The sequence below is a fragment of the Neoarius graeffei genome, chromosome 10 (genome assembly GCF_027579695.1).
Source record: "Neoarius graeffei isolate fNeoGra1 chromosome 10, fNeoGra1.pri, whole genome shotgun sequence".
Classification (NCBI taxonomy): domain Eukaryota; kingdom Metazoa; phylum Chordata; class Actinopteri; order Siluriformes; family Ariidae; genus Neoarius; species Neoarius graeffei.
The window spans coordinates 91,347,899-91,370,682 of record NC_083578.1 but is presented as its reverse complement, the minus strand read 5'-3'; the positions used below and the strand labels follow the sequence as shown (position 1 = coordinate 91,370,682).

The window sequence follows — 22,784 nt, the reverse complement described above, 5'->3', positions numbered from 1 at the left end:
GCGTATTATTGGAGTAAATAAAATTAAGCCTCTGCGTCTTCAGGGGCTCTCCCGTCGGCAGTAAAAACAAACTCCTTTCTGTGTTGTCACATCCATGTACAGCGCAACTTCCATGTTTGGTGGCAACTTTTGAGCTGGGCGGGCAATCCATACAGTGGGTGGGAATCATCTCCCTTGCTGACGTAGTAAAGGGAAGAGCCTATCAACGCGCCATTTTGACGCGCCATTCTCAAATGTTGACAAAGGGTGGGCATAGTTTGGTTTACACATTATGAAATTTCTAGCCACTGGGGTGACTTAAGAAGGTCAGAGGAACTCATTTTAACGTTAAAAAACCTCAGAAAGTGAAAATTTCATGCCATGGGACCTTTAACGCTAGATTACCTTTTCTAACACTTTAACTTAAAAAAACAAAAACAAACAAACACCTCTGATTGATCGTTACTGATCCTCAGTGTTTTAGAAACCAAAACTTACAAAATACTTGAAAAGTACAAGCTTAGCAGTTCTGAGTAACTCCAAGGAGCCATTCCACCATACCGCCCCCTGGGTGACCTTTAACCCCACCAGAGTTAAAGGTCATCTGTGTTACTGTAAATCAAAAACATCACAATATATAAATGTAAACAAATATAAAATGTTTTTGATTGTTTTCTCGTACTTGTAATGGTGGAGAGCTCCAGGCCAGGCGTGGTGTCCATGTCTTCAATCACTACATTGGTGTTGAGAGACGTTTTGTCTTGGTTGTTGTTGTTTTCTCCCTCAGTAGCCGCCTTCCCGGTTACTACAGACTCCAGCATCGTGCTGTCGGTGATTTGGAGCGTGGCCGGCTCCGGGTCTGTGGCCAGATCTCTGCAGGACAGCGTGGGATCTGTTAGCATGCACACGTCTGGCGTTCGGCAAGTCATAATTAGGATATTTTACATGATCCTCATGATAAATACACTGCGATGCAGAGCTTCCATCCTCCTTGGCAGGGTTTTTTTAATCATCTATGTTTTATTTGTTTTTTAATCACAGTGGTGTTGTATCAAGTATCACGACACTGATAGAGTAGAAATGAACACACAGTCTGGCTCGATTTCATAACTGTCTGATTGCCAAACTCACAGCACACTATTTCACACACACACACACACACACACACACACACACACACACACACACACACACACACACACACAGATTGCTGCTAAACCCTGTTGAAAAACAAAAAAATCTCAATCATATGCTGCAAGCAAGCTGAAATTAAACTCGAATTAAATTAATAGCCACAAGGCATCAGACTGAACTGCTTCTGAAAAAAATACATAAAATATTAATATTAACACTTAAATCATTATATTTCATTTAAGCAAGTCTTACGGTATATACCGTCCGGTTAGCCAATAGCAAGCTAGCACAAGACCGTGAACACATTTATGAACAGTGTATGTTAGCTAACCTGCAAAACATATCTGTAAATACATGCACATATTTGAAGACTTCCATAGATGGAGTCAAAGACACGCCCATATCAACATCTAAGGCTTTTCAAGCCACACATAACATGATTCAAGTTGCTGTCATTTCCACATACGGACTCACAGACACGCCTTCCGCGTTCTGTTCCTGACATCCAAATCTTCAAATCATAATTTACGTATATTTATATATTCATTTATTTAAAACAGGAAGCAAATATTCTCAGCAAGTGTTGATTATCCACTGTGATCAGTGTTATTATACCAGTAATTAACATTGAATAAGTTCAGAGAAAAAAAACTACATGCTGCCAATAAACAGTCAAAATATTATTTATCATGATTTAAAGCGAGACGGCCTTTCGATTTCATAAAATCGGTGAAATTTAGTTCCGTCTGAAATGTGGTGATTGTGATATCTGTTTATTTCTGTAATATCTCACAAAATATCAGGCCATTCTGTGGCTGGGAAGTTATTTAATTTGAGGGGATTAAAGCAAATAATGTGCATGAAATCGCTCGCTTGGCGCAGTCGAGCAGACAGAGGAAGTCCGTGTGCGCATGCGCAGGTTTACCTTCTTCTTCTTCTTTTGGGTTTTACGGCAGCTGGCATCCACAGTGTTGCATTACTGCCATCTACAGGTTTCCCTTTGAGCGTGCACTGACAGTTCCATCATTCTGTCGCTAAACGAACAGCTGATCACACCGAGGTGCTCGCTGTGATTCGAAGTGAAGTTTGTGATTTGAATTCAGTAGCTTTCGGTCACTAAACAAACATAATTGTGTGTCGGGAAAATTCTTTTTATGACCTACACTTGAAAAATCTGTGAGGCAGTACAGCTTTAACATAATAAGCGTAAATTTACATCATTGGGTTTTGTTCATGAAAATAAATCTGGAATTTGTTTACGGTTAAATTATGAGTGAAAATATTTGGAAGTTTAATATAACACTGTAAAGTTACATATAATAATTTACAGCACTAGACTGTTGAGTTCTGGACTCTGATTGGTCAGAAGGTGTTGATTAATTTTCTATTCACATGAACTCGTACAGCAGAAATATAAAACTCATATCGTTTACATTGGAGCATCGTTCCTTCATCATCCTCTATTTTTATCTCTTCAAGTTAAGACAAAAACAACAACAACAAACACAGCTTGTCACCAAGAAACCACAAAGACGTGTGACCTCCTTACCTGTCCTCAGCAGTCCTGTCATCCTGACAGACTCCTCCATCGCTGCTGCTCTTCTTCTCCTCCTCTTCCTCACCTTCGTTTCTTGTCCTCTGTTCTGGGCTGGTGGAGTGGCTGCGCTCGTCAGCGTTCGGCTCGTCATGCCATTGATGGTGCGTTTCTGAGTTTCTGTGTTTGCTGTGTTTACTGTATTTGCTGTATTTACGCGTCCCTCGGTGTCTCCGCTCGCCATTCGGCCTCCGGACGCTCAAGTGGTTTTTATCCTGAAATTCCTCCGAGGCGTTTCCGGGTAACTGGGCGTTATCGATGTTGTGCTCTTTTTTCGCCGGGTCTAGAGGATCCAGAAGCTCCAGAGTGGCGCTGAGCTCTGAGTGCGTGTGTGCGGTGTTTCCGTACAGATCTTTGGCATTTGAGTTTTTGGATTCAGGAGGATCTGGCAACGGGATGGAGATGTTCTGCTCGTCCATGGATGGCTCCAGAGACTCCAGCGGGTCGAGAGTGGAACTGATCTCTGGCGAGTGTGGGATCTCGGCAGAGTGTGCGAGTTTCCGATGGTGGCACACGGACGAGCCGTAGAGGATTTCTCGACTGGATGTTTGGCGATGGCGCCGGAGCTGGCTGGTCCTCTGCTCCCACACGGACATGGTCAGACGCCGGCGTCTTTCTCTCCTGGACATGAAAGAGCGAGAGGGATTGAGTGGAGGAGCGTCGCTGAAACTGTCTGACTCCTCCAGAGAGAAAGCCGTACGGCCGCGGTGGATCAGCACGCGCTTCCTGTACAGATACGGCCGTCTCCTCCGCCTGCGAGAGGAAAAACAGACAGGAAACGACAGTCAGCATAAAGAACTAACAATCCTAGACTCCAAACCTCTCTAATTATAAAGATTGCATGCTTCTCACTCTATTTTCTCTTCCTATGTGCTTAAAGTTCAGAATGACAGTGGCGCTAATGGTGTTCTTTTTTTACACTACATGAGCTACATATAAAACCCTTTCTAAAAGTGACCACTAAGATTTCAACCCAATTCTGTTGTGGCTCTCTCAGAGTAATTTCAGGACACATTGTAGAAAGGGTCATGTGATCTGAAGCTGGAAAACCCAGCAGGCTAAAATCATCAGGATGGAAATGAAATAGAAATTTAAAAACAACAACAACAACAACAACAAGGCAATATACAAGTGTGTATTTACAATGGAATAGTAATGTAAGCATTAAATTGGCCAGAAAAGAAATAAATGTTAAAGCAATAATGTTTAAGATTTGAAAGTGACAGTGAGGTGAAAGGTTTGAGAATCAGAATCAACAGAATTAGCAGACTGAGTTTACTTACTGGCACTTGAACTCTTGTTTGGTCCGTTTAATCAACGAGCGATTGGTTTGAAAACAAGACATTAGTGCTTTTGGAACAAAGACAAAAACACACCCAGTACAACACAGTCCAAAACGTGTCCGAATGTTTACTTCGACGTATTTAATCAATCGTTCATAAATCTGCGCTCTGAAAGTCTAAATGCAGCACCAAGAATGGTTTTATCATTAGTTACCAAGTTATTATTTTTATTATTTTTTGTGAGACTTTTGGACTTGGCTGTAAGTTTAAACCAAATCGTCATTTTTCCTTTATTTGCTCATACACTAAAGTGGGCGGGAACAAACAGTGGTGCCTGTCAATCAATTTTTGCATCAACTAATTGATTATTTATTGATCTCTGCAAAATTTTCAGCAGTTAGCAGATTAACACACTCGCGTGTGAATTGAGATACACGATCTGTTCTGTTAAAGTGATCCAAGAGAACAAGAATGCAGTTTAAAGATGTCACGTCCTGAACGCTTCTGATTGGCCGAAGTACTTTCTCTAACTTTAACCATAAATGACTGGCTGATGCACTGAATGATTGACAGAGCGCCTGCATTCATTTATACAATTAATCGCTTATCTGACCCTTAGCTAAGCCACGCCCCCTTTGGCTCCCCTTTATTTATAGTCGTTAAGCCCCACCCCTCTGATTTTATCCATAGTCATTTGGAGTTTTAGTGACAATGCTAGAAAGTTCTTTATCATATTGAAGAGGTAGATCCTTCTCAAATTCTCTGATTTAAAAAGTTATTTAATAAGACTATATCTTTAACTGTAAATAAAAAGAGTGCTACGTCACATCACATAGACAAATCACAAATAAAAAGATGGAGAGACATAAGAAATGTAGGGTAGACCTTCTACGTGTCCCCAGGCTTTTTTTTTTTTTGCTTTCGTTGCTGTGTAGTATGTTTTATTAAATTCAGCGAGGTATCAACAGTAAAGGACATTATTAGCCAGATTTGCGAGTTTCCGTTCATGTTAAGTGTGCTTCCCAACCCCCCAACCCCAAAGAGCTCTCCCGTAACAACCAGAGAGGGCGAAGGTTAACACATCCACAGGGCGGAGTAACACACTCAGAGGAAAGTGCTATCTACCCTCTTCCACATACTTGACACCATAGATGCCCACGATTGATTAGTGTTGCTACAATTGACAAGGGAGAGAGAGTATGCCCCTCCCACTCAGAGAGCACAGCCAGTTTTTCTCCCTTGGCTCCCGGATGGCTGTGGGATCCTCAGGATTTGAACTTGAGATCTCCTGAGTGTGCAAAATAAAAAGCCAAATTCATTTGTATATTTGTACAATACTTTCTGCTGAAATCGGATGTGAAAGTTTTGTTATTTTGGTCTGTGTGACTGGGCAGCCAAAGCATCACATGTCAACAGGATGGTAGCAGCATTACATCAGCAACAACATGTACAATAAGCTGAATTTCTTTGACATGTTAAAGACAATCAGAGAAAACATGAAACAGATATAAGACATTTATAAATGGAATCCATATGCAGAAGCATTAACACACACACACACGAAACAAGGAAACATCCTGCATCATTTTCTTCTCTTTGCTAACGCAGTGCAAGCCATGTCACCCGCGTGTCGTGCTAAATCGAGAAAGCATGCGCTCTTTGTTTGTTTTGTTGTTGGGTTTTTTTCAGTCGTTTTTCTGGAGCAGGTTCAGACATGCAGGATCCAAACGGCACTCAGTGACAAGATGCAACCAAAGTTCACATTCCTCATATCCCCCTCCTCCGACCCTGTGACCCGGTGCCATTCAGATAGAACTGATGCGTTCTGAGAGAAAGGGCCAAAGCGTCAGTGCTTCACATGACAAACAACAACAACAACAACAACAACAGCAGCAGTTTTTTCTCGTCTCTCATCTGGTCATGGTGAGAATTTTTTTCTGGTTAGCACATGCTCATGAGGTCAAATTACAGTCATGCAGTGTTTCCTTTCCAACAAACATGCATGCGTGTGTGTGTGTGTGTGTGTGTGTGTGTGTGTGTGTGTGTGTGTGTGTGTGTGTGTGTGTGTGTGTGTGAGAGAGAAAGAGAGAGAGAGAGAGATTTCAGTAATTTCAGGCTTACTATCACATGTACTACTACGTTTGCTGAACCTGAATCATGATTCTTTTGATTCGATTCATAATTAAAATCAACCAAATAGAAAAATAATGTCTGAGGTGCAGCTAAAAGGTGTAAAGCTAAAAACACAACACCCGAGTCCGAGCACTGCGTTCTCACCTGACTAAAGAACCGCACCAAGGAGGAGAACACCGAAGGGTTCTGTTTAAATCAGGGGTGGGCAATTATTTTTTCCATGGGGCCACATGAGAAACAGAAAATTTTGTGGAGGGCCGGACCAAAAGGCTGAACTAAATTCTGCATAATATTAATTGTATTTCTTTATATAAAGCAGTAAATAACACTGTTTTTACAAGCTGCTAAGACTGGTAAGAGTATGGAAAAAACGAGGTTGCCTTACAAAAAATGTAATTTATTCAATCAAATTTCCCAAAACAATGGTGAACAAAATGTGAACGTTTGTACCATTTTTTTTCAGTCACATTCACCCCAAAACACAATAAAGACATCACAATATTGTCTTTCTACTCCAAATATCAAGCAAGATACCTCATATTATAATACTGATGCCCACATTTGTAATCTAGACTAATCACCTCATTTGGTGTTTTTCAGTTTTTTATTTGTTCAGTGAGAGAAATCTCGTCTCTGTTGGTCTTTAACGAGTGCATCAGAGTCAGGCTGAATGTCTGAGGTGGAGATGCGAAGCACAGCTGACATGATCATCGGTGAGAGAGGATCTATACCTGGATTTGTTAAACTTCATCACTGAAAATGTTTGTTCACATAAACATACTTAGCAGTCCATGTTTTGTTGAAAGCCCTGCATTCAGCATCTACCTTTCTTCTTTTTGCGGACATTTTGGGGGCGAAAGTCTTCTTGTGACCTGTTCGCAACAACGTTGATTCGGTGTAGGTATCAGATCTACAGATCGGCTCCGGCACCTGCTGGTGACGTCACACTATGTGATTGGCTGGACCGTTTGAAAGATGACGTACAAGTTTGTGGTTGGTCTGGACAAATTACGGAAGTACAGTAGTTATCGCGGGATTAGGTTTCGTGGGATTTCATGTCATGTTCATGTCGCGCGCATTGCATTTTTGTTGAACACAACTTCAAAATAAAAGCAATGCACATGCAGTCCATGCATGGGGTAAAATTAGAAAATACGTTTATTTTGTAATTTCTAATTAACCTTACGCGGGCCGCTCAGAATGAACCAAAGGGCCGGATGCGGCCCGCGGGCCGTAAAATGCCCAGGTCTGGTTTAAAAGAACCCACCATCAGAATCACATTTAAATCCTTTTCCATTTCTTCATCATCCTGTTCTATTGTGATTATCCACATTTCCGATTTTGTCTTGGTTCTGATTCAGTTCTGTTTCACACACACAGTGTTTAGTGTTTGAACAGAACCCTACTGAGTCCTGCTCCTCGATGTGGTTCTTTAGTCACAGAGTCAAACCCAGAGATCACACTCGGGTCCACGAGCGTCCGAGCGAGGTGGTCTCGGTCCACTTAAAAACTCAACTCGAGAGGGAAAGTAAGCGGGTTTCCATTTTAGTTCTGCACAAAATAGAAGTGATTTTTTTTTAAAAAAGTCAACAGAACATTTGTAAATGGTCTGTGTTTCCTTTTTAACGATGTTCTTATTAAACACAGTGACGGCTCTCCGAGACCTGAGAAGTGCTGGTGTGGTGATTACGATCCGAAAAATGTGTTTCTGTTTCAATTTTGCGAAATATCGCTTTGTCAAATTGTCTGAAAAACCATCTCATGCGAGCGTCAACACTTCTTTGGAACATCTGAGATTTTGTTTCAAAATTAACACGTTTCCGTTACTCGTTTTTATCCCCCAGGCATATAATGCAGGGGGTTATAGCCATCACTATGTGGTGAGTTTCCCAAAAGCATTGTAGCACAAAGATCATTGTTAAATGGAAGAGTGAGCATCACAATGATCACTCTCTCTCCTAGTTAAGATGCTCTTAGCGTTAAGAGGCTTTCGGGAAGCCCACCCCGTCCGTCTGTAAATATTTCAGTTTCCAGAGCAGAACTCACAAACTACTAGGATTTTTTTCACAAAACCTGACGGTTATGTTAAGTGCCTAGAGGAGTTGTGCCTTTTGACATTTCTGTGATTCTTATTTTTTCCGTATTTCCATGGCAATCAGTTCAACTTCGGAAAATTTGGAGTGGGGTTTCATGTGGGGGCTGGGGGGGGGGAATCACCACCTCCTGATGACTCTTGTTTTAGTTCACAATTTCAAATCACTCATTACACAGGTTAATGGAAACACAGCTAATGATTCAACTCTGAATCGATTTGACTGCAGGAAGTGAATCGTGTGTTTTGGTTTGGAGCATTTATTTATTTATTTATTTATTTAGTCGATGATAAACTGAGCAAAGCACACAGCTGTAACACTGCAGGAATGCCACAAGTTCTATAGATTTGGACGAACAAAAATAGAAAATAAACTAAACTCCTGATGTGACACATAAAGCATTTTAAACTCATTATTTATATAATTATCAAATCATTTCTTTAGCTCTGACTCCGTGTTCTCAGATGCTCATTTCGCTAAAACTTTTGCTTCACCATATTCCTGACCAATGAATGGAAGATTTTAACGAGGATGTGGACTTTAGACCATTTTTAGAATTATACATATCCATAGGTTTGCTTAATTATATGAAATCAACCAAACTGAACAGTGAATCAAAAGAGTCAATTCTGTTCCGATTCAGACTTGACACACGGATGAATGTGTGTGCAAGTAAAAAGTGTCCCTGTTTTTCATCCACTTAAAGAGTAAAAGTTTGTTTTGTTGAACACTCAGGGACTGATTTACTAAAATTTCATGTAACGTGTGAAAAAAGGTACAAATTTGAAAAACATATCACAGAACGATGTTGCGACTTCGAATGTGACGTTAAAAGTAACGTGTGCGTGTTGCTCAAATGTTTTAGTTTCTGATCTCAGATTAAATATTTCTTAGTAACGCTCCAACAACAGTTTAGTGTAAGCAATATTTCCTATTAAGTCGATCCAAACCGAAATATAAAAAAAGATCGCAACCTGACAATCGACGAATCAACGCCATGTCCATATGGAATAACACCTCGGCTAACACTTCTACAGGAAATCCGTGGCTAGAGTCACTGATTTTAAACAACAGGAACATCTCAATTCCTAACATAAATATACCCCTGTGTTCTTCAGTGTATTTCCTTAAATAAAACAACAACAGTTGTGAGAACTGAACACACTAGAAGACAGACGATGTTGTGGTTAGTGAACAGGTTCGTGAACAAGCCGTGCTGCACTCTGTCCACTTACTCTGAGGATATGAAGGACGACATCGGGCCGACCTCTTTCGCTTTCTGCAGTGCGTGTTTCTGATTAAATGCTTCCTCTTCCTCCTCTTCATCCTGTACCATAAACAACAGATGAAATTGTATAATAATAAGGACACGCCCTGAAACACAAATACTAACAATACCAATATGCTGTGATCCTGACAATTCCACTTTTTTAGGTCACATGACAACACCAGAGGACAAACTTCAGAAATCAGACGGATTAGAGTCCAGATCTGAGCACGAGAACGTCTCTTTTATTGTATATACACTCCAATAATCTTCAAACAACTCAATCACTTTGATAAAATACAGAATGTTTGTTTTTCAGGTTGAAAATAATGGACGTCGTTACCTTGGTGAGCTCTTGAGCGTTGGCTAAATTGTCTACAGCGATAGCCAAGAAGACATTCAGAAGTGTGTCTGAGAGCTAGGTTAAGGGTTTGGGAGGGAAAAAAACACTTTAAAGTATCAAAAGTGTTCACTCATCACGAAATGAATGTAAAAGCAGAAGGGCCCAGGAGAGACCCCTGAGGAACACCAACCCAAGAATGGTCGAGTTTAGCTTTTTATGGATATCACGCATTGTTCTTATAAAACACTGAGTGATGGAGTAGTGTGATGAAACAGAGCTACTGTTGATTATTTTCCTATAAAAGCACATCCCTGAGTGTTTTATTCCCTTTACACCACAGCAATCTGACAACCATTACACTTTTCATTTATTAAAAAACGACACGTCATACTTTTTATCTGTTTATAGTTACATTTAAAGTTCTGTGAAGCAAGTTAGTTTCTGTTCTCACTGGCATTATAGGAGCTATAAACAGTCATTCCCTCACCAGCCTCTCTTTATTCTTTCTCTCACAAACGCAGCTCGTCATGTTCACGAGAAACTGCAAAGCGTAAACTCCTCCGTCCTGAAAATGTTGGAAAGCATACTGATGCTAAGATGCCATGTTTAACTCATGAGACAAAAGATACAGTTTCCAAACAACGTAAGGACGATGAAATAAATGGAAGACCACATCCCCGATTTAACTCCACCCTGAGAGCGAATCCCATTGTACATCACTTCGTTCCAGTCCTCACCTGTAAGGATCTGGAAGGATGACACAACAAAGAAAGAAAGAAATTATACAATATAAACGATAAAAGTATTAAAAGTGAAATCAATAAAGATGCATTAGACAAGACTGGAGCTCTCGTAGATAAAGAGGTGAAATACAACACCACTGGAATGATTTTATTCCAATTCCTGCCCATGTACACAAAGCCATGCCCCCTCAGGTCAGTTAGCTGGGTGACTGTGTTTACTTACAGATTTTACAGTGTTTATCTGACCACTAATTCTGTGTCTAGTTTCAGCTCCTTCATCAGTAATAAATGACTCTATCTTGGAAATAGCTCAATATTTACCTCCACCAAGGAGGGCATTTGTTCAGCGTGGTTTGTTTGTCTGACTGTAGGCAGGATTTCACTTGCCCGATTTCCGTGAAACTTGGTGGAAAGGTGTAGCATGGGTCAAGGAAGAACCTGTTAAATTTTGGTGCAGATCCAATAATTTATTTTCACTTTCATGAACATTGTGAGATACAGAAGTCTGCACTCAACAATGCCATACATCTTAAAATCCAGCAGATGGCAGTGAAGTTCAATGGTGACAAAACATAGCCAATGTAGAAATACGATGACTCCATATCACATGTGACTACGGGGTGAAGCCATGGTCTAATGGTTAGAGAAGCAGCTTTGGGACCAAAAGGTTGAAGGTTTGATTCCCTGGACCAGCAGGAATGGCTGAAGTGCCCTTGAACAAGGCACTGAACCCCCACCTGCTACCCAGGCTGCTCTGGGTATGTTGTATGTCGCTTTGGCTTCACAGCTGTATTTGGATATTTTGGAATATATACAGATATATAAAGTGGGTGTGGCTGCAGATTTGAATATCATAGAAGAGCTGACTATTGTTTTTGAAGGAGGTCTGCGTTCTCCGATTGCTCTTCTAGTTATTCTTGTTTTGCTGTGTTTCTTTTTATTTAGTTTTTTGGAACCATTTTTCTTTTGTTAACAATAAATCTATCTGCACTGAGCTCTTCCCACAGTCTGTCTCATTTTCCTTCCTGAACAGACTGAGATGGGGCAGAGTAAAGGGGCACTGTGGGGCGTGTCTATAAAAAGACCAGTGTAAAAACAGACCAGTAGTCTGGTCTGGACTGCAATTTTCTGAACAGATTTTCTCAGCCACATATTACACTCGTGTTGATGCTGGTGCTGAAACATTTTTTAATCCCATTCGAAATATTTTCCAGGTTGTTTACACGAGTAAGAAAGGGGTGAAAATCCACTACTGCACCTTTAACCCTTTATATCACTTGTAAGTCAGTGTAGATAAAAGAATCTGACCGATGAATAAAAGTAAACTCACACAAACACACACGGTCATGTCTGAATAATGAACGTGGATGTCGGAAAGGGTCATAAATTGTCTTTCATACCACAGAGTGTTTGAGTCGTACCTGAAACACAGTCATGATGGCAGCTGGGAACGTATCAAAGTTAGTAGGAGTGAATTCTTCAAAGATGAACCTGCAGGACAAAGACGAGAACATGAATGAACTGCTTTTTCATCTTGTCACTTATTGCTGTGTTTTGTTTCTTTCATGTGTATACCAGTATGTCCCAGGCTATTGTTTCCAGCACTATTTCATCACTTTCTGCATTGTGTGTGTGTGTGTGTGTGTGTGTGTGTGTGTGTGTGTGTGTGTGTGTGCGCGCGCGCGTGTGCGGGGGGGGGGTTAGTTTTATTTATTTATTGTTTATTATTATTATTATTATTATTATTATTATTAATAATAACCATTTATTAACCAGTGGGTTTATTTTTCAGTAATTACCCACATTCTGTTAAAAAAAAATGTAAATGTAAAGCGGAAGAGACACCTTCCCCCGAAGAGCTGCATGCCCAGCAGAGCAAAAACCACGATGAAGAGGAAGAGGAGGAAGAGCAAACTGATGATAGACTTCATGGAGTTCATCAAAGATACGACCAGGTTCCTCAGAGACGCCCAGTACCTGAAAAAGCAGAAAAGATACAGAACTCAGAGAACTGTTTAGATCCGAGCGCTCCTTCATCACATGTAACTGAGACATGCCTCCAGTTTAAACTCCACCCACTCCCCAAAATATCAAAGATTTCACCTCTTTAGGTTTCTGAATATTCCAGAATGAGTGATGTTATCATCAGTCAAGGATTAGCGTTCGTTACGTTAGACATCACTTAAATTTAAATACGAGTATGTTGTCTTGACACTCAGAGGTTTTCTTGTTTGTTTGTTTGTTTGTTTGTTTTGTTACTCACTTGGTAATTTTGAAGATCCTCAGCAGTCGGAGTGCACGCAGGACACTGATCCCAAAACTCATTCCTGGTCTGAAGAAGCTCCAGATCACCTCAAAGATACTGCCTACAATCACCTGCACAACGTCCGAGCAGATTAGTGTACAGCTTATAATCACACACACACACACACACACACACACCATCAGTGGACAGTTTAAAGAGTCAGCAATGTGAGAGATTTTGACGCGACTCACTCCAAAGTCGAAGCAGTTAAAGGAGGAGTGGAAGTAAAGTCGAGGGCCGAGACCGTACATCTTCAGGAACATCTCAGTCAGAAACAGACCCAGGAACAGAAACTCTGCGTAATCTACAACACACACACACACACACATTAACCATTGCCACATGAGCCACAATTATCTTTTAGTTATGCTCTGAGAGAAATGTGTGAAAAATTATGTAAATAATATTAATTATATTTATTAATATAGTAAAGATATAAATTCACTGCTGATTTATTTTATTTTTTATATTACTGTTAATCATCATTTTCCTCCGCGACCTGGCTCCGGATAAGCGGATGAAGATGATTACTGTTAATTTATTATATTAATGTTGTATTTCATATTACTTATTATAGCCATAAATATTATTAACCATATAATGTTCCTATTATTATTATTATTATTATTATTATTATTATTAATAATGAATGAATTTATATTTATTAATTTTTTTATCAGGAAAAATGGACAATAAACTAATAATCATGTTGGTTAATTTTTTTAATTTATATTTACACCTACTGATATAAATTAAGCCTATTTATTATTATTATTATTATTATTATTATTATTATTATTATTATTATTATGTTGGATATCATGGCCTGTTAATGTTCTCCAACACAGTAAAAAAATTCCCTTTTATTATTAATTTTCTATTTTTTACTAATTTATTATTGTTAAACTTTTTGTATAACGAGATAAACACAAACTGCTGGATGTTTTTGTTGCACTTCAGCTGTTATTTATTAAGAGCTGATGAAGGTTCTGTGGTTCATGTTGAAGCCTTAAAGGACATGGGACATGAAACATAAATGCACGCTATATCAGTTTCTTTCCATTAAAAATATGAAATAATTGCATCAACAAATACAAAATTATCTATTAAATTCAGCAAAATCGTTATATTCATGATGAAAATATGGCATTTCTGCTCGAGCTCCAATATGCATATTTTACAACCGGAAGAGCCGCTGTCACGTGATCATCTCATCTCATTATCTGTAGCCGCTTTATCCTGTTCTACAGGGTCGCAGGCGAGCTGGAGCCTATCCCAGCTGACTACGGGCGAAAGGCGGGGTTCACCCTGGACAAGTCGCCAGGTCATCACAGGGCTGACACATAGACACAGACAACCATTCACACTCACATTCACACCTACGCTCAATTTAGAGTCACCAGTTAACCTAACCTGCATGTCTTTGGACTGTGGGGGAAACCGGAGCACCCGGAGGAAACCCACGCGGACACGGGGAGAACATGCAAACTCCACACAGAAAGGCCCTCACCGGCCCCGGGGCTCGAACCCAGGACCTTCTTGCTGTGAGGCGACAGCGCTAACCACTACACCACCGTGCTGCCCTGTCACGTGATCATACGTCACAAAAACTTTCGGGTACAGCACAAGCGGGTAGATGAATATGGAGAAGTGTGAATCGTGATGATGACGAATGCGACAAAATAGTTTTTGTGTCTTGGATGACAAGAAAATTGTTTCGTTTTTAGAGTGTTTAACGTACATTGAACATCATGGTGTATTACGACCTCCCAGTCAGTCAGACGCGCTGTCACTCCTGTTAGCAATGTAGCTAGGCTCAGTATGGCCAATGGTATTTTTTGGGGCTGTAGTTAGATGCGACCAAACTCTTCCACGTTTTTCCTGTTTACATAGGTTTATATGAGCAGTGATATGAAACAAGTTCAGTTACACAAATTGAAACGTGGCGATTTTCTATGCTATGGAAAGTCCGCACTATAATGACAGGCGTACTAACACCTTCTGCGCGCTTCGACAGCGCATTGATACCTTCACTCGGAGTTGTACCATTATTTTTTAGACAGGGCGGACGGACCAGGGCATTCGCCCGCCTGGCCGTGCCCGACGAGGAGCGCTCTCAGCCGGCTTGGGAGGCAGACGGCAGCCCCTCCTGGAAGTGTGGTTTTACCATGGGCCTCATGCGGAAAAATGCCGAGGTGCATTCGCTAAGCGACTGAAAGCCGAGGTAAGGATTAGTATTATAATTTTGGGTGTATCAATTATTGATTATCATAATTCTGACTCGTTTCGCCATTTTGAATGTTTTCATCTCGGACTCTGGAAGCATTGTATCTCAATCAATCTCGAAAAATATCAGCAAAAAAAAACTAGCTTGCAACGGACTTTAGCTAGATCTATGATGAACTTTCAATGTATGATACAAAAATAATACTTCTTTCAACAGATCATTAGCCTTTGAGCAGAATTGTTTTTAACTTACCAGGAAGTGTTATCGAGCCGACCGCTTTCAGTTTCATGAGGACTGAATGAACTCTCACTCTCAGAATCATCTGACCCGTCAGAGTAAAGACAAGATCCATGTTCATGTGAATTTCCAGCTATCGGTTCGAATTGATAGGGTCTAACTTCACATCTCTGTGAAACATCGGGAATGTCACTGTCGATGGTGTCCATTTCGGTAACCTGTTTACATTAGATACCCAAGCGCTGGCTCCTTGGAAAGTTTTTGTGACGTCACGGGTCACGTGACCACCTAGCTCATTAACGAATCATTGTTTTACGCTGATGTATAAAAAAGTTGAATAATGTGATGATTTTCACATTTTTGACGCCCTGCAGTGATTTAGATGGCATTTCTTATGTCCTTTATACATAATTATACCCAGAAAAAAATCCATGTCCCATATCCTTTAAACACTGCAGCTGCTCATGGTGTTGTGTATACAATAGAGTGTGTGTGTGTGTGTGTGTGTGTCGTACAGAGGAAGTTGGAGAGCCACTCGGGCTGGTTGTGATGAACGATGGCCACACAGATGGTGTTTAAGGCCACGAGGCCGAGCACAGTCCAGTAGAAGGTGTGTGTCTTCACCATGCGGCGGACGGAGATACGCAACATCCTTTCTTTCCTCCGGAAATACGCCGTTGGGCCTCGCTTAGCGCTGCGGATACTCGCCCTGTTCATCGGCCCACCTGAGAGAGACAGAGAGAGACAGCACAGAATAATAATAACAAGCACAAAAATAAATTAATTAATTAATCCCCCAAAGCAATAGAAAGCGCTTTATAACATAACAAAAACACACAAATAATAAATTGTTTATTAATTTCCCATGAATAAATGGGATAAATATAAATAACAGGAAATTAATTCTGTATTTTTTACATTAAAAATGTTCTATTAATAATGCTCTCTCCTGTGTCACGCCTCTCACAATTGATTTTACATTAAATATTTCACATCAATATATTTAAAAATTTATTTTAAATGTTTAATTGGCTGGATAATTAAACAGATAAACTTTTCTATTTTTATGACACTTTTAAGTAAAATAATAAAAATATAATGAAACTGAATTTATTTTTGTAGATTTTCTAATAAAATTTTGTTCATGGATTTAATGCTACAGTAAAAAGCTCAGGGTGTGGAAGTGATGGGATTTGTGAAGGTTAAAGGTTAAGAGAGTGTGTGTGTGTGTGTGTTTACCAACAGAAGCGATATCCACACACTGCTCTTCCGGGCCGTGGCGGATGGTGTCCACGCCCCTCCTCTTGATGGTGGTGGCTCTCTTCAACACTGAGAACAGCAAGACAACTCACGTTACATTCAAACCCAACGACGTCGTGTAAACAGGTGGGATTTAATCCCACACCCACATTTATCCTTTAAGATCAGCATACAGCGAGCAGGAGAACAGAGTTACACAGCAAAATCACACACACACACTCACACACACACACACTCACCATCCAGAGCTGAAGGACCCGAGTTCTTACTCTCCTCTGCCAGCATCACTTCCTCTGGAGGACACACACACACACACACACAGAAGATTTCTGGATGGTTCCATCATTATTTAACACACATTCCTTTAGTGAGAGAAGAAATCAGTTCCATCTGGAAACTTGGTGCGTGTGTGTGTTGTGATGATCACCTGCTCGGTCAATCCAAGCTCGATATCCGTTCAGTTCTCTTTCAATCTGCTGCTGACGTCTGAGCTTCATAAATGCTCTCCTGTTCTCCACACGCTCTCTCTCTTTAGCAAACTCTCTACACACACACACACACACACACACACACACACACAAGGTAATAAATATATACACACACTGGATGCAAAACACACATTGTCATACAATGCACACAGACAACGTGAAGAATGTATACACACACACACACACACACACACTCACCCGGACAGAACTCCCAGCACCAGGTTGAGCACAAAGAAGGAGCCGATGATGATGAGGGGGATGAAGTACAGCCAGTTCCACATGGGACCCAAAGCATCATTGGCCTGGACACACACACACAGGGTTTATGATTGATCTGTGTGTGTGTGTGTGTGTGTGTGTGTGTGTGTGTGTGTGTGTGTGTGTGTGTGTGTGTGTGTGTGAGTGAGTGAGTGAGTACTGACGTTGTAGAGGACGGTGGTCCAGCCCTCCATGGTGATACACTGGAAGACGGTCAGCACAGCAAACAGGATGTTGTCGAACTGCGTGATTCCGTCGTTCGGTCCGATCCACGATCCGTTACAGCTGTATTTTTCCGGACACAGACGATCTCCACACGGAAACTCTGCCTCCCAATCCGGAACTCTCTCACTCTCTACAGGACAGGACACACAGGACATTTAACACACATCTGGAAAGTTCTAAAGAAAGAAAGAAAGAGAGAGAGAGAAAGAGAGAAAGAAAGAAAGAAAGAAAGAGAAAACTTTCAGATAGATAGATAGATAGATAGATAGATAGATAGATAGATAGATAGATAGATAGATAGATAGATAGATAGATAGATAGATAGATCAAAATCAGAGAAAAAAGTACTGAACTAAGAACAAGGAAAGAAAAAATATAAAGAAAGAAACAATTCAAACAGAAAACAAAAAGGTTTTACAAGAAAGAAAGAAAGAAAGAAAGCCAGGCGCAATGAAGGTGAGGGAAAGGAAGAGAAAGCAAGGAAGGAATGATGGAAGAAAAAAGAGAGCGAGAGAGAGAGAGACAGACAGACGTGTGTGTGTGTGTGTGTGTGTGAGAGAGAGAGAGAGAGAGAGAGAGAGACAGACAGACAGAGGTGTGTGTGTGTGTGTGTGTGTGTGTGTGTGTGTGTGTGTGTGTGTGTGTGTGTGAGAGAGAGAGACAGACAGACAGAGGGGTGTGTGTGTGTGTGTGTGTGTGTGTGTGTGTGTGTGTGTGTGTGTGTGTGTGTTGTACCCTGTATATCAGGCTCAGGGATGCAGGTCTTGTGGAGTCGCCCGCTGTAGAACTCGAGGCCGATGATGGCGAACATTAAAATGGCAAAAAATAACAACAAGCCGATCTGCAGCAGAGGAACCATCGCCTTCATGATGGACTTCAGAACGATCTGCAGACCTGAACACACACACACACACACACACACACAGGGGAGTGTTATATTTAATAGTTTTAACGTTAGTACATGCTGTTTGCTCGGAAACGTACTCGGGATTCCGGACACCAGTTTGAGGGGCCGCAGAACTCGAACGGCTCGTAACGTCCTCAGATCCACCGGGATGTTCATATGAGCTTCTGCAGTGGCCAGGATCCTGCACACACACACACACACACACACACACCATCATCATCACCATCTCCATCACCACAGCTACACTGACTGCTTCCTGTATTTCAGGAAGTCTTTGATCTGATCGGGATCTAATCTGATTCTGATCTGTAACCCGTTTGCGTTGGTTCTGTTTCTAGAGCCATGTGAAGCTGCGGGGTGTCAGACATCACAATAATCACAACCTGAACAAAACAGAATTAAAATAGAAATCAAACAGAAATAAACCCCTGACGAGTCACTGAGGAAACAGACGAACTGTAACGTACCTGAGAGCCGTTCAGCAGCTCAGTGATTGGAGGAGAGGATTTACCTTCTGACCAATCAGAGCGGAGCGTCATCCATCAGTGACCTCACTGAGTGATGTTTATTCATCATTAAATCGGTGACAGATTTACAACCAGCTCCATCTCTCTTCCTTCATTATTTTTCCTTTCTTCCTTCTTTCTTGTTTGTTCTTTCTCCTCATTTTCTTTCCTTACTTACTTTCTCATTTTTTTCCTGTTTTCCCCTCCCTCTCCTCTTTGCCTTTCCCTTCTTTCTTTCTTTCTTTCTTTCTTTCTTTCTTTCTTTCTTTCTGTCTGTCTGTCTGTCTGTCTGTCTGTCTGTAGTGCCGAGTTTCCACCGCTGGTGGGCCACGTCCTCTTTTCTCTTTCAGTGTTTTACTGTAATTAATCACCAAGAGCTCAGGGGCAGATACATTGATCAAACACACACACACACACACACACACACACTACATTGTGACAGATGGTGTATGAATGATTGAGAGAGCAGAAGATCAATTATTCATCAGAGTTAAAGATCTCCCTCTCACACACACACACGGTTGTACAGGATGTGTTATTATTAGTCCGAGTGAAGCATGTTCTTAAATCTTTGCGCTTTTACTCACTCAAGTGAAGATTACATCAATTTCTGCTCATTGATCTCATTAAAGTGCTCGTTAGTAAATCACACTTGTTAGTAAATCACACTCAGTGCTCAGTGAATCAGTCTGCTGTGTGAATCAGTGATGATTTCAGCGTGCAGTTTGCACAACTCTGTAATTATAATTAACTCCGAGTCTCAGGATGACGGCTCGTTCCTCCGCCATTGGAGGGAAACGCCATGGTGCTTTGTTGCAGTGTTGGCATTTACACTCGCTGCTTCCTGTACGTCTCCCTCAGCCCCGCCCCCTACTGCGAGACTCCTCACGCTGTCACACAACGTCAAATCATCACGAGGAACAGCACCGTTTCATCATCACCTCTCAATCCACACACACACATCGACTCGACACCAAACTTCACCATCAGACCATCAGGAATCTTCTGGAATCTTCAAATATCATATAAAGAAGTAAAACCTCATGGACCGGAAAGGAGTCAATAAGTGATTCACAACTCCATTTAAACGATTCAATGTTTGAACGACTCTTTCATGACGCCAGAGAACTGCTTCATTCCTTTTTTCTCTTTTATTTTATCTTCTTTTTCCTTCAGACATTTTTCCATCTTATTTCTCTTCCTTTCATTTCCTTCCTTTTTGTCATCATTCTGTCTTCTTTCTTCTCCTAGCCTGGGCCCGCCCATCCTAAGCGTGACGCAACACGAGGGCCTGTTGCGAGCTTAGTCTGGCCAGGCAAGCTATCTACAGCTCTTCCAAGCTCCCGAAAAATCGGGAGCCAATCAACTTTGAGCATCTCCAACGGCCCTGGGTAGAGGCGTGTTCAAGGCAGTGACGTAGTAGAACTGCGACCGGAAGCCATAGATTGTTTACAGAATGTATGCCGGAAGCGCTTCATTCACTAGAAACATTACGAACATGGAGCAAGTTCTCATTGAAAACGGAGCAAAGAGCAGCCCTGGAGGTATTTATTGAAAGGAAGGACGTTTTCGCCTTGCTCCCGACCGGCTTCGGTAAGAGTTTAATCTACCAGTTAGCCCCGTCGCGTCACATACGACAGAGGAAAGAGTGATGTGACTGGTTTAAGCTTCGTCACAGCCTTTTCTGGCTTTGACCAGTAGCAAACTGAGGCATTTCAGGGAGGCGGGTCAACCACGGGCTCTGGGAAACGGTTGGGCTTAATATCTTTGCCAGACCAAATGCTCACAGAGCTTTGAAGTCGCGTTAGCCAGACTATTCTTCTCCTTCCTTTCTTTACTGCTTTCCTTATTTCCTCTTCCTTCCTTCTTTTTCTGGGTTTCTTTCCCAGGGTGGCACGGTGGTGTAGTGGTTAGTGCTGTTGCCTCACAGCAAGAAGGTTCCGGGTTCGAACCCAGTGGCCGGTGAGGGCCTTTCTGTGTGGAGTTTGCATGTTCTCCCCGTGTCCGCGTGGGTTTCCTCCGGGTGCTCCGGTTTCCCCCACAGTCCAAAGACATGCAGTTAGGTTAACGTGGGGCGGCCTTGGGCTGAGGTGCCCTTGAGCGAGGTACCAAACCCCTGACTGCTCCCCGGGCGCTCTGGTGTGGCTGCCCACTGCTGTGTGTGTGTGTTCACTGCTTCAGATGGGTTAAATGCAGAGGATGAATTTCACTGTGCTTGAAGTGTGCATGTGACAAATAAAGGTTTCTTCTTTTTCTCTTTATTTTCTTGTTTTCCCTTCCTTCCTTTCTCTCGCTCTTTCTTTTCCTGTTTTCCCTCTCTCCCTCCCTCCCTCCCTCCTTCTTTCTTTCTTTCTTTCTTTCTTTCTTTCTTTCTTTCTTTCTTTCCTCCTTCCTTCCCTCTGTAAGATGGACAGTGTAAGTGATTGTTCGGTTCTGCTCCATCACCCCGTGTGCTATCTGACAGTAACGTTCCTTATGTTTGCGAGAGTTAAAGTGGGCGAGTGTTGAAGGAACTGAGCTCAGTCTGATCCAAAACCAACACTAAACACCGCCCACTGCGAGCTAGATGAAAGTGTTAAGCGCTAAGTGCTAAGTGTGGGCTGCCACCAGGCCTTCACTCCTTTATAGCTTTCCAGCATTTGAGCTTTATCACAACATTACAACTTTATTCAACTGGCACAGGACGAGAGTAAAAATAACATTCGTGGGTCTATTTTTTAAAATAAATAAATAAAAATTGTAAAAAAAATCACAGGGTTGAAACCGCGGTTATTTCACATTAATGAACTTTAAAAACTCTCTGTTTACTGTAACAGAAAGAAAAAGGCATTTTTTAAGCAGGAAATTCCAGAGGAGACGGAAGATTACTGATGTAAGATGGACAGAAGGGGGCGGAATTCTGCAACTGTCAATCATAGCAGATACACATGCTGATTGGCTTTTCGGCCATTTTTATTCTGGGGGGTTGGGCTTTTTGGAACGTCTTCTAAAGGCTCATTTATGCTTGAAAATAAATACATCCATTTCAAATAACGTAACCGTCACCACCCACAGACTTCCATGCGTCCTTTACAATGGCATGGATGTTCAGCAATATGTCCACTAGAGGGCAGGTTAGAGTCAAAATAATTTTTTTCTGCCAACAGCAAACATGGCGGCGGTGCAGGAGGTCGTAATGATAGACCTGTTACAAAAAAGGCAAAAGCAGAGGCAGTGTTGAAGTCTCTGTAAACGTTTCTTACTAAATCACGTAAAATATAAAACGGCACATAAAAGTTGTGCCATTTTTAAAACTTCATGTCTCGCTTGAACTACTGGCTACACTGCCCCCACGATTTCCAACAGTAGTACCGCTCCGTTTCATCTGTCTCTGTAAGCTTTCAAACATAAAAACAATCCTAAAAACAACACACAGGGATAAAGACACAGTGAGAGAAAAGTTAGCAAAGCAGAAGCTGAGATCTCGCAGCGGATTCTCAGGAGCTATTACTGTATAAGTGCCATTATTCAGTTGATGACACTCATACACAAGGACACAGACACCTCACCCTGAGGCTTATGACTCAGCGAGAACACAATGCAAAGGTTTTAGTAACTGTTGCAGCACACAAAGAGCACTATCATCATCATCCACAGGAATAAAAGGCCTCAGTTGACCACTTACACCTCACTCGAGCGTTCTGACATTACCCAAACGCTCAAGCAGCAGACAGGCATTCAATGTGCAGCACAAAGGTCCTGTCCTGACCAAATGTCTCAACACACAGGAGACAGGAAGTCACCCCAAGGAAGGAAGATGCTC

The 22,784-nt window shown here is 41.5% G+C and overlaps 1 protein-coding gene across 1 annotated transcript in view; it reads right to left on the bottom strand.

Annotated features, from left to right (window-relative positions):
• The window catches only part of LOC132893465 (voltage-dependent R-type calcium channel subunit alpha-1E), a 177,647-nt gene that overhangs the window by 49,489 nt on the left and 105,374 nt on the right, over positions 1–22,784 (bottom strand). The window contains exons 5-21 of the mRNA XM_060932628.1: positions 18,554–18,657; positions 18,305–18,463; positions 17,509–17,699; positions 17,285–17,388; positions 17,026–17,141; positions 16,838–16,891; positions 16,578–16,667; positions 15,854–16,063; positions 13,066–13,178; positions 12,833–12,945; positions 12,415–12,546; positions 11,991–12,060; positions 10,456–10,573; positions 9,827–9,894; positions 9,452–9,543; positions 2,663–3,460; positions 662–852 (exon numbers count right to left, since the gene is read on the bottom strand). Of these exons, the coding sequence (XP_060788611.1) occupies positions 662–852; positions 2,663–3,460; positions 9,452–9,543; positions 9,827–9,894; positions 10,456–10,573; positions 11,991–12,060; positions 12,415–12,546; positions 12,833–12,945; positions 13,066–13,178; positions 15,854–16,063; positions 16,578–16,667; positions 16,838–16,891; positions 17,026–17,141; positions 17,285–17,388; positions 17,509–17,699; positions 18,305–18,463; positions 18,554–18,657 (2,723 nt within the window). The remainder of the gene's footprint in view (positions 1–661; positions 853–2,662; positions 3,461–9,451; positions 9,544–9,826; positions 9,895–10,455; positions 10,574–11,990; positions 12,061–12,414; positions 12,547–12,832; positions 12,946–13,065; positions 13,179–15,853; positions 16,064–16,577; positions 16,668–16,837; positions 16,892–17,025; positions 17,142–17,284; positions 17,389–17,508; positions 17,700–18,304; positions 18,464–18,553; positions 18,658–22,784) is intronic.